Genomic DNA, 16,463 nt, shown 5'->3' on the forward strand with positions numbered 1-16,463 from the left:
TTAAGGTCCTTAGGTGGGGGCGGACCCATTCACGAAAGGGGTCGTCCAGGGGGAGGGGCCATTGGTCTCTCCCAGAACTTCAGGGGCAGGATATCCGCTTGCTTGGGTGCGGGGGAGGGGAGTCAACGCTTTCCTCAGGCTGGTAGCCACCCCACACATACACTATGACGCTAAGGGCGTGAGTGTAAGGGCCCTCCTGTTATGGTTAAATGGAGTTAACGGAGCGCACGAGGGTAAACGGGTGCTTGTCGCGCATGCGCATCTCGGACGTGAGAGCGTAGCTGGGTAAAAGGATCTGACACCGGTTAGCGACCTTGCCGTAGGACCAGAAATTATTAAATTGCAAATTGATATCAGGATGTTAGATTCGGTTAGGAACCACGCTGTATTAGACATTTGTTAAGGTTAGCCCACCATACCTGTCTAAACTGGATGTAAATCTAATGTCTGAATTTTGCATTTAATAATTATGTAAATAATGTTGTTTTATTACATTTTTAATTTTCTTTCATATTTTTTATAAATACGGCCGGGGGGTCTCGAGACCCCCTGCCTTCCAAAGAATTCTGTTGTTGATCTGAATGTGTAACTGTAGTATGCACGTTAAAGGGGGGGGGGGGGTGGCCGGCAGTCACAGACCATGCTGATCAGCAGGAAATAAGCAATTGAGCGTGGCTTTGAAGCCCACCCATGATAAGTAATGGGAGGGCTTCAAGCCCACTGACATTAAACAAAATATCTCGAAGAGCTAGTGCATCTACAAACTCAAAAATGTTTTAAATGTAATTGTTGATGCCATAACGTAACTGGGTACTCTTTCACTCTTTTAGACTGGAACTACATCCATTCTGAAAAATTTGTTATGAGCAGAGGGGAAAGTGACTTTACTCCCTTTCAAATAAATAAATCACACATTGCACATTTTCCAGACCGAACAGTCCGATATTTACTCTCACGGCGTGATACCAATTGCAATCCATTAATCTATAAACATCAAACATACACAAGATAGGTTGCAAGCCAAGGTAGTACCCTACACTCCTGCTAACAGCATATTAAGCGTATCAGCCTGTAAAATAACATACGCAAGTCAATCCTAATTAGGTATAAATACACTGAACCCACTAAATACTGAGACCCAGCCATCTGAAATTTAACTAAAATGAATGACCCTCATTATCCGTAGACATGAACCATACTTTGCATTTCAAGCACTTAGAAAGAATATTTACAGCCCCACACCCCCTACCACACCAGTTTTCTGATCACAATAGTAAAACACTTTAACTATCCCATTTCAAATGAATGCAAGTATTTTTATTGATTGCGTCTCTCTTGTATACATATCATATGTGCTTAATGCTTTTTCATATGATGGAATATTTCCTTTAATGTATGATGTAAATGTGACCATTTACATTGCAAATGATTAGCTTACATAAGACCACTGTACATCTGAATTCCCCTTTTCTTCATTTTCTCATGCATTCCTAACAAAATAAGTAGATGAACTCAATGAAAGAATACAAAAAGTTGTAAGCATGTAAATGGTTGAAAGCGTGCATTTATCAGTTCAAAGAGTGTTAAAGGTACTGCAAAATCCCAAAGCAGTAAGTGCATACCACTCTGGCTCTTTCTCTTGCACGCAGCACCATCACCATCACAATGCACCATTCACTATTTATTTTTTTAAGTATTTAAATTTTAGATGGTAAAAGGCAAGAAAAAAATTGAAACAAATCCAATTGAGAGAAAAGGCACTACAAAAGACGTTAGTGGTGATGGATTACAATGTCTTTGGTCTGCCTGCTCTCCAAGCTTAGTACTAGTTATGGTTCTTCATTCCACTACAGAGAACAAAGGGAAGAAATGTGACTAACCCTTCAGTTCAGTTGACATTATTCAGAGGAATGGAGTAGATTAGTGGTGGGTATCTCTATAAATGCAAAACTAGAATACATTAATACATTAGAGGTTTAACACCAATGTCACGAGGGTCTGCCAAAGAAAATAATGCTTTAGCTTGACTAATGGCTGTAATTACCTCAGTTTAAGAGCCAGGAGACCCACCAACTTCAAAACTGAGAATTCTTTCACATGTTTATCATTATGTACAACTTCTAGACTACTACTAAAAGGACTACATTTGACGTTCCTGTAGTCTTTTGCTTTAATTGAACACAGATCATGCTCATCGCGTCTTTCTGCAGATCCTTTAAGGGGACTGAAAATAGGCAGCTTAGCAAATATCTGAAGCAAATCACTGTCTCACTTAAAAGGGTATATTAAGCAGAATAAAAGATTGTTTTTTTTAAAATGGCAAAGGAATATTGGCTAGGATCTTCTTTCCATGTCAAAAGTAGAACCATATTCATTTTATTACATTAGCTAGGAAAAATAAGGCTGTAATTTTTCAATCAACAAGTTATGTCAAGATGCGAAAAACGGTTCTCACATGTTCATATAAAAAAGTTACAATGGTTATGACCACAAAATAACTCAAATGTACATGTTCAGGGAAAAAAGGAACACTGATCATTTAAAAAATAAGCCTAGGGCAACTAGCACTTCTTATCCTACAGAAACAGTCTGCTGTCCTCAACACAACAGAGGGTGTCTAACCCAAAAGGGGAAGGCATTGCAGTGGTGAAGGTCTTTTTCTGATACGAAAATATTAGGTTTTACAACTCCATTAAATATAAGGTGTGTAAGGGCAGGATACCATGAGGCTCGACAGGCTGCAACAGAAATACCAAAGGAGAGTCTACAAATGCATATCAGGGTGTAATCTATAGCTGGTGATCTGACTAATCCTGAACTGAGACAAGAGCAAGGTCTTGAGAGAGGTAGTTTTTAAGCTTTGCCCAAATAAGAAGCAGCAGATGAGCTGAAGTCTTTTACATTTAAGAGGATAAGAGATTAAGAGGACAAGAGATAAACAGTTTAGTGTTAAGCATGATTGGTGCTTCACTCAGGTGATGAAAAAACAAAAAATTGCTATGTACATATTTTGCTCATTTGCACTACTCTTGACATCCCTAGCCTAAAGCATGCAGTCTAGAATGGATCATGGAAATGCTTTTATTATGGCCCTCTCTCGTGCAGTTGTAAACATGCTCCAGATTGTCAGCCAGGCTCTTTCATCAAAAATAAGGAAACGGAAATAACTTTAAACCCTCCCTAACGGCATTACGCTAGCGGATATTGTTTGAGTATTAAATTTACAGAGGGCATATTTATCAATCGACAAAAAAATAATTAAAAAGCCTTTCCTAACTAACTTTTGGTTTTTTTGCAAGTGCAGGCAGTCACTCCATCACAGCAGAGAAGTAAAAAGTTGCAGTTACTTGGAAGAAGAGAGAAGAGGACAGAAAGCAGAAAAAAAGCCATGTTAATGTCAAATATATATTTACAGTATTTAGTGTCTTTAATATTCACAAATATTCACAGGTACTGTTGAATAAAATATTCTCAATTTCTTTGTTTCTTGGTAAGAGGGACAAAAGGTAAACTGAGCACAGTTGTGCTCTCAAACAGTTCTACCCTTCCACGAATGCTGCTGTTCCAAGATCATTTTAGTGCTTGCGATTTTGAGACACCAAAGAACGTAAACCAAGAACTAATACTCCACACAGAGCTCTTCATTATTCACATAACTTAAATCTCTTCTTCTACAAGAAAAGGATTACTTCAGCCAAAACGTTTAGCAGTATATATATATATATCTTCCTTTCAGGATTTTTTCTGATGAAATATATGGTTTTCAGCGGTCTCTCCATTTTTAAATTCAGGTTCCCAGATTTATAAGATCATGGAAGTCCATGATACGGCCTTAATACATTAATCCCACAGATTTCAATGGACACCAAGGGCACGTCATTCTGGGCCACCACCATTGGCCTCCAAAGGGTACCTGTGGCGGTCAATGTGAGCAAAACAGAAGTAATATACAGTAGGAGGTTAGGGGAGGCAACATTAGAACAAGCAGACAATTACCTGGCAGTGTGGAAAGATAAAATAACATATCCTAAAACAAAAATGTATGTTGTAAAATTAAAAGCCACTTTCTGGCATCACACACTTAAAAAATTACTACATTTACAAAGCACTAATGTAATTTATATTCATACCGTGCTTAAGGCTAAATCTGTACCCGTATTGTTATACTGTGCTTTAACTTTGGGGGAAAGAATGGAAGTGGTACCGGAGAAGCCACTTGGAAAATTGGCTTACGTTTATTTTGTGTTCCTTGGTCTTACCCAGGGAGTCAATTAAGGTGGACTTTGATCTGATGAGTATGGCATGTATATTGGATGCATCATTTACATATTGTTCCTTTTGATTAGGCAAGGCTGGTCAAGGTTCCATGAAGTTCACGCTGTGACTAGAACAAACAGCAATTTATTCTGGGAATCTTCAGCCTTGAGGTAACTGTTTAAAGTGAATTGTGAAGCAATTAGAGACTAATTTAGCCTAGGAGGATTTGACTTCATATGCCCCTTCAAAAACGTTCATCAGTGAGGAAATTAGAGAATCCTCTTGATGAGCAGAAATGGATAGAGCACCCTTAACGCTGGAAACAAACCAATTCTTCCCCATAATTGTATTTGAATGGACCAGCCACATCCACCTTATTCAGCTGAATAATCCAAACAATAGCTGCCACTGCTGCTGTCTTTAAGGCAGAAGTGGAATGCATTTCTGATTTGCACCTGAAGTGAACTAAAATCTAAATGGGTTAGATTTTAGAAACTAATTTTCCGTAAACTAGATCTCGATTATTAAAAAAGCAATTCAACATTACATAGCAGGGATGAACTGGCATGCAAGAGGTATATTAATAAAGTTTGTGGATTAAGCTAAGAGACAATGTGGCAGGAATAATATGGCGGCTTTGCAAGTTGTGGGGATAGATCGGTGTAGGTGATACATTTTGAGATACAGACGATGATTTCTCCTATTTTGGGGTTTTATTATTTACCATTCCTAAGCACACTGATTAATCAGAGAAACCAGGAGTTTTTAGTATTTTTCAAAGATCATGATGATTGTTGATGAAACTTTCGATTTTATTGAAGCACAAGGAGTGATTTCCAGGTGTCTGATGAACACCATTCTAGGTTCTGCATCGAAGGAGAGCAGCTGGGTACAGACTATCCATATTAGTGATTCCCCGGACGTTAAATATGAGCAGCTATGAGCAAAATGATTACTTTCCTTGTTGGTAATAATTTGTGATAATCTGCTATGTAAAGAAACTAATTTATATCACTAACTTACCTTCTGATCTTCTGTGAATTCATTCGGGTTAGTCTGAGACTGAGCTTCCTTCTGCAAATGCCTTGCCAATCTAGCAGGAAAAAAATATATAACATCTGTACACTGGCTTAAAACAAGCACTGCAGCAACCAAGTTTTAATTCAAAGATTTGACAAAATAGCCCTGTGTATTAATTTTATTTGTCAGCGAGTTACTTAGTTGGTGCATCATAATCAAATCAAACTGTGACAGATAGGATAACGGGAAGTGCATTACAGGAGTGTATTATATATATTACTGCAAATATAGACAGACCATGTTATAATAATGAAAAGGTATGTGTTTAACCTTTAAACGCCTCTTGAAACCGTTCTGAGCATTCAGTGTAAAACGCTCCATATAGTGCATTCAGTGTAAAACGCTCCATATAGTGCATTTGTTACATGCAGTACACATTGATGATTAGCCATACTGGATTCTGAATTCCCACAACTCTGTGTTGAAACTCTTTAGGGTCTCCTTTTTTCTGGTTTGTTCAGAGCTATTAAACTGTCAATCTCTTCTTGGTCTGGCATTCCACCCACCTAATAGTTTGGTTCAGAGGCAATACTGTTACATTTCCCTAGAAAGGGGTTTAGCAATGCACTGAAGCATGTACCCTAGGCGGCCTGCATCCAGTTAAGAGTGGACCCTTTGTGGCGTGCATGGACATTTAAACATCAGTTTTATATGTTGCATGTGATGTGGGTTTCATATATGAAGAGCCTCACCCTTCTATTCTACCCAGTACTACGGTTCAAGTCTTGTAAAGGGTCAATATAGCATAAGGTGCCAGTGTCACAGCACACAACTTAAAGAAATATCATAAGATTTAGGACGAGTAAAAGGCTAGATACTCAATGGTTTCTTCATTGCATTGATGATCAAAACATTTCAACAATCTAAACTAATTTTGTTGTTGGAGACTTTAAAAGCCCAAAGTGAAACTCCACATAGAATTAGGTTCAGAAATGGCATAAAACAATGCACTGATATTGGTAGAAAGCCATCATAAGGATTTTTTTCAGATGGATTGTGCTGCTTACTCCCTGGATAACTTGGAACCACATGGTTGTGGTAAATGAGCTCAATAAGGGCATGAAAATATATAGAATTGTCTGAAAGGATGCAAAAATTCAAATTATGACTGAGCACAAAAGCGCATACAAGTTCATGAACTTTAAGTAATGCAGTTATGTTTGAGATAGGAGCCCAAGCTGTTTGTGGGATTCTTTCATCTTACTATGTAAATTACAAGGGCTCATATATGGATTAAACATTTCACAAAAATAGCGCTTCACCACGCCATGTGTGGAAGTCTGCTGCTTATGACTATTATTGAAAGGTCATTTGGAAAATGCCATCTACTCCAAGACTGTAACAGGAGCCAACATTATTTTTCTATATGAAAGTGTCAATGGACAAACAGAATTTTAAATGGCTTCCAACTAAGTTCTAAAACTGCCAAATTTATACGGACTGTGTACAAACAATCGAATCAATAGCACAAACTGGTAATGGGCATGCTGTTCAACTAATTAATTTCAAGGAACAGATTAGCATAGGGTTTCTTCTAGAATTAATTTTACGATTCAACATACAGCACGCCAACATGTGCAAACAATAACAGATGAGATGAAGTCTGAAGCATGTTGCTGGAATATACTGTGTAGGAGGAGGAGACTGGCACATTTTTTTTATTAAAATAGGTTGCCCAATAGGTGACAGGCAGATAAGAAAAGGTGGTGGCTACAGTGCAAACCTGCAGGTGGTCAAGTGGATTTCCAAATTAGGAAGCGCTAGTCAAGCAAGACCCATCTGACAACCAGTTGACTCAAAGGAGTATAAAGGAAAAGATTAGAAATGGAAATGAAGAAATAAGCTTGAAAGGAAATCCTGTGCTGGGTCCTTATGGTGATCCATAGGCAAACTCTATAGGGCAATGTTTCAAACTGGCCTTCATCTGAACCAGACATGCACTCTCAATGGTGAGTCCTAGGGGTCCTATTCTTAACCATGGTCTTTAGATAACCCCCAAAACAAAAAAAGCTCCAAAAGAAGATAAGGAGTACATTTCTCTAACGGGGCAATTCTTGTCAAAATATTCATATTACATTTTTTTTTTTTTTTAAAGTGCTACTGATGGAGCGAGATTTAGAAAGGTTTTTCATTTCAACTCGTGAAGTCACACTTCCATAAATAAAAATAATAAGGCTAACAATTGTGCTGTATGTGTATTAATTCAACCTAGTTTAAAGTTGCATCTACACAGAACACGCGGGAAACTAATATGTGTGCTTATAAATGTGCATTATGTTGCATTTCCTTGTTCGTGAAAAATAATAAATTAATCGTGTCTATTGTCATGTCAAAAATTGAACTGCAGCGGTTTAGAATAAATGGCATGTGCTTATTTTGTTTCCCTGTGTATGTGGTGTCACTATTCTCTATAGGTGCATAAAGAACCCTGCTGGATTAAATGAAGAATGGTAGATATAAAATGCTGCTTTATTTGTGCATTACAGCTAGGTAATTTAGACTAATGGGTTAATAATTAGCAATGGAGGGTGGCAACAGAACAAACTATATTACTCGCATTAAGTATTCTTTTGTGTTTGTTTATATGATAGTTAATGAAAAAGGCTTTGGGCCTAGTGAATTTCCGTGCTTGCAAAAATCTGCTTGGAGCCAGAGTGAGTCCATGTTGGCAGCGTTTTCCTCCTGTCCTGAAATAAAATTGTCGTGCTGAGCTGACAGTCTCTTGGACGAGCAAGGCCAAGGCCAGGAACCGGCAAAAAGGCCTGAGACAACTACGTATCCGAGGAAGCCAAAAACTTTCCTTGCATCAAATGTTGCGAACTGGAGGAAGCTGCGTGGTTTGAAAACTAGAGACAATGGTCTCTAAGAACGTGACGGAACTGTGATTCTAAAATGTGGTGACACGTCGCCTGTCACTTTTGGACCAATGGGACTCCGATTTCAGCAGAGAAATATACAATTTCTTAGATTAGCTTAGCGTAGAAAGGTATAAAAACTCTTGCCTCGTGGAAGAGTTATGCTACTCCTTGCGGACCTTTCGATGAGGGCGTTGTGCTGTTGGACTTCTCTTGGAACACGTAAGAACCCTCAAAGACATTATTCTTTAATTCTTCTTTATAGTTAGCATTAGATAGGGACTTAGGTTTTGAAAATGCCAAACTGATAATTTTCATTTTGCAATAATATTTTGTTTCATAATAAAACTGTCATAACCATTTGCAACGATCTCTAATACAATTTCCAAATGAGTAGCTAATAAAAATCTTACTTTGGAAACAAGCTGGTCTTGTCATTTCATAAGTTAGGTTACCATTAGCTAGATTTATCGCCACAGTGGCTTAATTAGTTTGTAGGGTTTTTAAAGTGTGATGAATTCATTTACCGCGGTTGTATATAAATGTATATAATTTGTGAATAGGCTAATTAGGTCACATGGTCCAATTGGTCAAAATATGTCATGTTAGATTTATGGGCCTAATGATGGATTAGTGATTTATAGTGTATACTGTGGAGTTGGGTAGCGTAGTTTATGACATATTTCCTATAGCCCGCTGGATCAATTTTCTGGTAGCAGACTTGATGGTTGCTATGGTAACCGACATGCTACATGGTAGTTGCATAGGATCAACTATTAACATATGTGGAGTTCGTTCAATTGCGTTATGTGTAGTCGAAGGGTATTTTTCCTGCAGTGTGAAAAATCCTAGTTGTACCGGTACAGAGTAGTGTGGCAAGTGTGAAGTCACACAGTGCATTTGATCTGTTTCAGAGTTGTGGTATCGTCGTGTATCACAAGTGTTGTCGTCGTGCAGCACGTGTTAGGGATATAGGTGTGTTAGATGGAGTATATGTATAGTGAGGATTGTCTATGAAATCGAAGCTTTGAGTATAGGGACAATGTGCCCGTTCTAAAACTCACTGTGAGAAAAGTAATAGAATATATTCGAGCTTGAGTGAAGGGTAAAGTAACGTCGATTATTTTACTAACGATTCATGTTATCTATGGTGGGTTAGAGTCCCGTCAAGATTTCAAGTGTGTATGGTTAGGGATTCCGATTGAAAGTGCGTAAATGATTCTGTAATTTCGTTCGAGTCAAACTTTGAATTGCTACTTTATGTGCATTCAGAGGAAAGAGCGTTCGCTATTACCTCTTTGAAGGGTAGAGTAAAAGTTTACTTTATCGGCGAATGTATATTCTGTGAGAATAGCGTCGTCTATTCCACGCAAAGAATTTCTTGTGTGTCTGTAAAAACTATCACCTTATTTAGAGAAACAGACAAATGATTTGTTCTTTTTGTTGTCGTTAATCGAATTTCATTGAGAAAAGCGTCTTTAAAATGGTGCTGTGAAAAGTTTTTGTAAAGGAGGGGTGAGCGCTGAGAGTGAGACGCGAGAAACCGCAGCAGCTGTGTACGTCACACGGTCCGCGCAGTGATTGGGTACTGTACGTCACAGGCTGTACTCTGATTGGCTCACGTGACTTTGTCGAGCTGAACACTGATTGGCTTTTGTGGGAAGCTCTGTCTTTACTGGTCGAGCAAGGTGGTGACGTAGCTCGAACCTGATTGGCTTGTTGGTGTATTTCGAGCACGGATTGGTTGGCGTTGCGGAACAACCAGGAAATATTTACGATCATTTCTGATTAAGCGGATTTGATTTAAAAATGACTTATTATTATAAGCATGTTGAGAAAAAGACTTCAATGCTTCAGAAATTTAACATTTTTATTTCACCTGACAAGAAAATACAAACGCGAGGTGGTAAATTACTTCATAAATACAAGACACCTGCAGCGTATATGGAAGGTGAATATGGTTACCATACTGTTCTGTGGTTTGATACTTCGAAATATTATACCAAAGATGTTGGCGTATTGGCTTGGCCGGATGATGGTACATTTAATGTACAGGTTTTTGTTAGCTCTTGTACCGAAGCCCAGACCGACACAATTTGAAGCTTTAGTCGAATGGGAGGATGAGATGTTTCAACTTCAGAGAGAAGCAAGTGGGATAAAAAGACCTCCAAAAACTCCGAGTTATAGAAGAGAAACGCATGAGGATAGGATGCGTATGTGGAGACAGGGAAACCTGAGCGATGGTCTCTATGTAATTAGAGAAATGGTTTTAGGGTCTCCAGGTGAAAAGAGAACTGAAAAGAAAAATAACACTGTGGTAGAAAACGAATCTGAAGACGCAGTCTTAGAAGAAATTTACACTACAAATAATAAGAATGCCCCATTAAGACAGCCTCGTTCATGGTCCACTCCGATGGTTTCTACCGGAACCACTCCAAGTGCACCTCTTTTAAATGACACTCCAAAATTGTACCCAAATAATTCTGAATCTTTTGGAACTCCAGAACAGTTTGAGACAAGAACGAATTCTAGTGCTTTTAATGAAAATAGAAGTTTTCCAATGGAAAGGGAAGCCCCTAGAAATTTAATGAGAACTGACAGAAATGAGGAAGTTGCAAATACTTCAGAATACCTGCGATCAAAAGAAGAATTAATTCGGCAGATAACTAAAAGCATGGAAGCAGTGACAGTTCCAGTAACGATTGGTCCTGTTCAGACTGTTTTCGATCAAAAAGAAATGAAACAGCCAGGTTTAACAATTCCATTAAATGCAGAAATTCAAAAAGTAGCTGAAATTTTTTTTTCAGATTTATCTGAAATTAATCGTGAAAAATCAAGAATGCCTGACTTGACTTTTAATCAAGGTTCTTTTAATCAGACACCAATGGGTGCAGAGTCAGATGCTGAGACTCCTGAGAAAAGAGAATCGAATCCAAACTTGATGTTGCAAAATTCAAAGCAGACTTGGAAGAATTATTAATTGGCACAATTGGTCCTGACAGTTTAAAATTCTATCGAGATGATGAACTCCTGTTCATCAGTAAAAGCATTCAATGGAAAACAAAGAATAAATACGATCAATTGGAAGAACTGGCAGCAGAATTAGAAATTGATTTGAGCAAACAGAAAAACCTGGGAAAGCACTACAGACTAAATTTTACAGAGAAAGACATTGGAAATTTCAATACAGGAGGGAGGATTACTCACATAAAGGAATTAATGGTTTACATCAAGAAATTGGGTGATGTGAGTAAATGGAGAGTGAAATGGACCAAAAAGAGGGAAGATGAAAGGTTGCATAAATTGGATCAACTGTCTAAACAGTTTCCAATGAGGGAAATTGCAGGTGGAGGGTATGTACATGTCCCATGGTCAAGACAAGATATTTTGCGCTTTACTAATGACTTTCCTCGTCTGAGAGAAAAGCCTGTGGAATGGTACCGACAGGTAGATAGGTTTATTAAAGTTTCAAAGGTTCTGTGAATTGATCTGGATGGATTTTTCGACATTGTTGTCCCATCGGATCTTTGGACAGAATGCAAAATTGCTGTGAGTTGGCCAAAAGCTAAACCAGATCGAATTAAAGAAACAGGTGCTCCAGCACCGGAGGTCATGGAATTTCATGAAAAAGTGATTTACTGGTTAAAACAGAAAATTGCCCCGAAAGAAGTTGATTGGGTTAAAATAGACAGAACAAATCAGGAACCAAAAGAATCAGTTCATTAATTTTATGAAAGGTCTTTAAACAATACAGTGGTTATGAAAAATTAGATGAAAAGGACAGGAGTCATTTTATTTACAGGTTTGTTTATGGTCTTAGACCAGAAATTGGAGTAATGATCAGGAATAATATTGTCGGATGGCAATCAAATTCAGTTGATGATATTTTGAGGAAGGCAAAATACTGCAGTGATGAGTTGGAGGTCAAGAAAAAGAATCTAAAAGAGAAAGCAATGTGGGCACAGGTGAAGGTGGCTGAGCAACAGATTGCAAGCCTTGACAATAAAAATGGAAATTTCGCACAGAACCAGAATCAGGGTCAAGGAAAATTTAAAAATAAATTTAAGAATTTTAAGCCAAAGTTTAATTCGCAAATTGAAGAGTTAAAACAGAAATTACCTTGTTTTAATTGCGGCGATATAGGCCATTGGAAGAACGAGTGAAAAAATCCACCCCGAAATTTTAAAAACACATCATTAAACCCACAGATGCAGAATGACATTGATCTGCAGAAACAGCTACAGCTGCAGCGTCAGCTAAATGATCTGAGTCTTCAGCGACAGCTACAGCAGCAGTTAACAACAGCAGAATCAGATTCCACTGCCTCCATTTCCTAATTGTGGGGGAGGTCAGAAATTCAATCCAGATACTGGATTCAGCGGAGGTGATCAGGTAATAAGAGCACAAAGGCAAAATTTACAAAATGCAACAGGACAATTTTTGTTAACAGGAAACCAAGGAAGCGATTCTGATGACTGCTTCTGACGGTGCCCGAGAGAGGGGGAAGAGTGTGTGATTGGAGCCACTCTTGAGGTTGACCAGACTGGTCCATTTGTAAATGGAAAGGTGAACTATGTAGAGATCACTTTTCTTGTGGACACTGGTGCTACCCGTTCTACTGTTAGATCAGTGGAAATTGAAAACCTACCTCTCTCTGGGGATACCATCCAAGTAGTCGGAGTAAGTAATCAACAAATGAGAACTGACCTTACTGAGCCTGTGAATGTGGAAATAGGTGGTTTTAAAGACAAACACAGATTTGTAGTTTGCAACAGCAGTCCTGTTAATTTGCTAGGGAGAGATATATTGTGCAAAATGAATTGCAGAATATATTGTTCACCTGATGGAATTGAATTACAAACAATGGAGGAAGATGGATTGTACAGACTGACTATGCTAATGGTTGAGGCAGAAGAAACGAGATTGTTTCCTTCCTTTGACAAAGAAAATTTACCAGAGGAACTGAAAAACACAGTCAAAAATGAAATTTGGGATTTGACTGGAAACGAGATGGGTCTGATGAAACATGTTGATCCAGTCAAAATCACAGTGAAGCAGGGAATAGAATTTCCAAACATTCCTCAATACAAAATGAAAGCAGAAACAATTGAGGGTGTTATTCCTGTAATTGAAAAAAGGTGTTTTAAAAGAAATTGTGAGCAGTCCTTGTAACTCACCGATTATGGGGATCAAAAAGCCAAACGGAACATCTAGGACTGTTCAGGATTTGAGAAAAATTAACCAAATTGTTGTGCCTTGTTGCCCAGTTGTTCCAAACCCAGCTGTCATTCTTTACCAGATTCCGCATGATGCAGAATGGTATACTGTCATTGATCTTTGCAAGGCGTTCTTTACTGTTCCATTGCATCCAGAAAGCCAGGAAATCTTTGCTTTCCGGTTCCAGAGTAGGACCCTCGCATGGTGCAGAATCCCTCAAGGGTATACAGAGTGTCCTTCTATCTGTAACGAATTATTGAAAAGATCATTGGAAGATTTGAATCTACCTGGCAGATCGACATTAGTCCAGTACATTGACGATCTGCTGGTTGCAACAAAAACAAGAGAAAATTGTGTAACAGATACAATAACTCTTTTGAATCATCTGGCAGATGAGGGACATAAAGTGTCTCCTGCAAAATTGCAGTTTTGTAAACAGGAAGTAAAATACCTTGGTCATAGAATTGCGAAAGGAATGAGACAAGTGACAATTGAGAGAATCAAAATGATTCAGGGAATGCTTCCACCAAAAACACAGAGACAGGTCGGAATGTTTCTGGGAATGGTTGGTTACTGTTGTCAATGGATTAGTGGATTTTCAGTAATTGCAAAACCGCTGCAAAGATTGACAAAATCAGATGTAAAAGATCCAATTGTACTTACTGAATCTGAGTTGGAAGCTTTTGAAAAACTAAAAAGAAGCCTGTGTGAAGCCCCAGCTCTGGGCATGCCAGATTATGAAAAGGGTTTTGAACTGTATTTCAGTGAAAGAGAGGGATGTGCCTTGTCTGTGTTAATTCAGAGACATGTAAACATGAGAAAACCTATTGCTTACTTCTCAGCAGTTCTTGATCCAGTTGCAAAAGCCTTACCAGGTTGCTTAAAAGCAGTCGCAGCAACAAGTGTTAGTCTAGAACAGAGTGAAGGAATCATAATGGGATTTCCTGTAAAAGTCTATGTTTCCTCATTCAGTTGAAATTCTTCTTACAAGAAGTAAAACGCAACACCTTACAAGCAACAGGTTGACAAAGTACGAGAAAATCATTCTGGGATCAGACAATGTGTCAATAGGCAAGGTGTGTGAATTTAAATCCTTCCACACTGTTACCTGACACTGAAAATATTGATGAAAATGATGTGGAACATGAGTGCTTGGATGTCATGGAATACTGTACCAAGCCAAGGCAGGACATTAAAGATGTACCATTGCCTGAGTCAGATTTCGTCTATTTTGTAGATGGCTCCTGTTTAAGATCAGTAGGTGTTTTGAGAGCAGCATACTCAGTCTGCACAGTAGCAGATGTTGAAGAAGCATCATGTCTTGAAGGAATTCGTTCAGCACAGGTGGCTGAATTGATTGCTTTAATTCGTGCATGTGAAGTGGGAAAAGATTTGAGAGTTACCATATTTACGGATAGTCAGTATGGGTACGGAGTTGTGCATGATTATGGACAGCTCTGGTCTCAGAGAGGCTACATGACATCAGCAAGTTCACCAATCAGAAATGCAGTGTTCATTAAAAGATTAATTGATGGCATACAGTTGCCAAAGGAGATTGCTGTAGTGAAGTGTGCAGCTCACAGAAAAGGTGAAGATTTTATCACCAAAGGCAATGCTTATGCGGATGAGATCGCAAAGTATTGTGCAAGGAATAATTTTGCACTTAATCGGGGGAAAAACAAAGATTATGGTTCAAGTTCGCTGATGCTAACATCTGTTGTAGAAACATGGCAGGAAATCAGGGATTTGCAAAATGAAGCTGATGATGAGGAGAAAGACACATGGTTGAAAGCAGAATGTAGACAGCGGGATGAGGATGGAGTTTGGACTTACAAAGATGGCAGGGTAGTTTTACTAAATTGCATGATTGCTGACATGGCCAGAATGTATCATGGTCCTGGCCATATTGGAAGAGATTATATGATTAGGCTTTTCAAAGAGACATGGTTCAATACCAAGTTTAGAACAATTGCAGAGTCTCTTCGCCAAAGGTGTTTGACTTGCCAGCAAATGAACCCAAACAGGAAATCAGTTGTGGGAACAGGAATCATAGGTCGGGAGGGCGGTCCTTTCACCAGACTTCAGATGGATTTCATTGAAATGCCGAGACATAACTGTTTGAAATATGTTCTGGTGGTTGTGGGTCTGTTTTAAAGGTGGGTAGAGGCATTTCCTACACGTCACAGTGATTCAATTACAGTGGCAAAGTTGCTTCTGCGAGAAATAATCCCTAGATACGGTTTCCCTGTCACTATTGAGAGTGATGGAGGGGGACATTTTGATAACAATCTGATGAAATTGATCTGTGAAGCGTTACACATTGAGCAGAAAATACATTGTGCATACAGACCAGAGGCATCTGGGGTAGTTGAGCAGATTAATGGAACGATAAAAAACAGCATTGGAAAAATGTGTCTTGATACTGGCATAAAGTGGACAGATGCTCTTCCACTTGTTCTGATGACTCTAAGAAGTACACCAGATAAAAAGACAGGTCTGAGTCCTCATGAGATACTTATGGGCAGAGTCATGAGACAAGCTTTTGTACCAGTAGGAAAACTGTTAAGCATTAATGACAGTGTGATTTTGGAGTATTGCAAACGGCTGTCTGACGTGGTAACTTCTGTGTCTAATCAGGTGGGAACGGAAGTACAATCTAAAGACAAAATGCAGACCCATGATCTGAGACCTGGAGATTGGGTCAGAACAACAGTTCATCGAAGAAGAAACTGCTTGGTCCCGAGGTGGCAGAAGCCAAGGCAGGTGATTCTCGTTACAACAAATGCAGTGAAGTGTAGAGGATTGAAAAGGTGGATTCATCCCAGTCACACTATTCAGATACCTACACCTGAAAACTCTGACGAAGAAAGTGAGACAACAGACGATTCAGATTCTGAAGAAGAAGCTGAAGGAAATCCAGATTCTGAAGATCGACAGAGGGGTCGACATCTGGAAAAACCATCTGTAAATGGGGATTTGATTGAAAAAGACTTGAAAATTATTGAAATAGATTCTGAAGATGAAGAGAATCTGTTAAACAAGGAATCAGCAGAA

At 38.7% G+C, this 16,463-nt stretch overlaps 1 protein-coding gene across 2 annotated transcripts in view; it reads right to left on the bottom strand.

The window, feature by feature from the left end:
• The window catches only part of AIDA (axin interactor, dorsalization associated), a 165,966-nt gene that overhangs the window by 88,916 nt on the left and 60,587 nt on the right, over positions 1-16,463 (bottom strand). For both annotated transcript variants that reach the window (XM_078649824.1, XM_078649822.1), the window contains exon 2: positions 5,281-5,350. In XM_078649824.1, coding sequence (XP_078505950.1) covers positions 5,281-5,350 — 70 coding nt within the window. The remainder of the gene's footprint in view (positions 1-5,280; positions 5,351-16,463) is intronic.

This window comes from Lissotriton helveticus, chromosome 6 (genome assembly GCF_964261635.1).
Source record: "Lissotriton helveticus chromosome 6, aLisHel1.1, whole genome shotgun sequence".
Classification (NCBI taxonomy): Eukaryota; Metazoa; Chordata; class Amphibia; order Caudata; family Salamandridae; genus Lissotriton; species Lissotriton helveticus.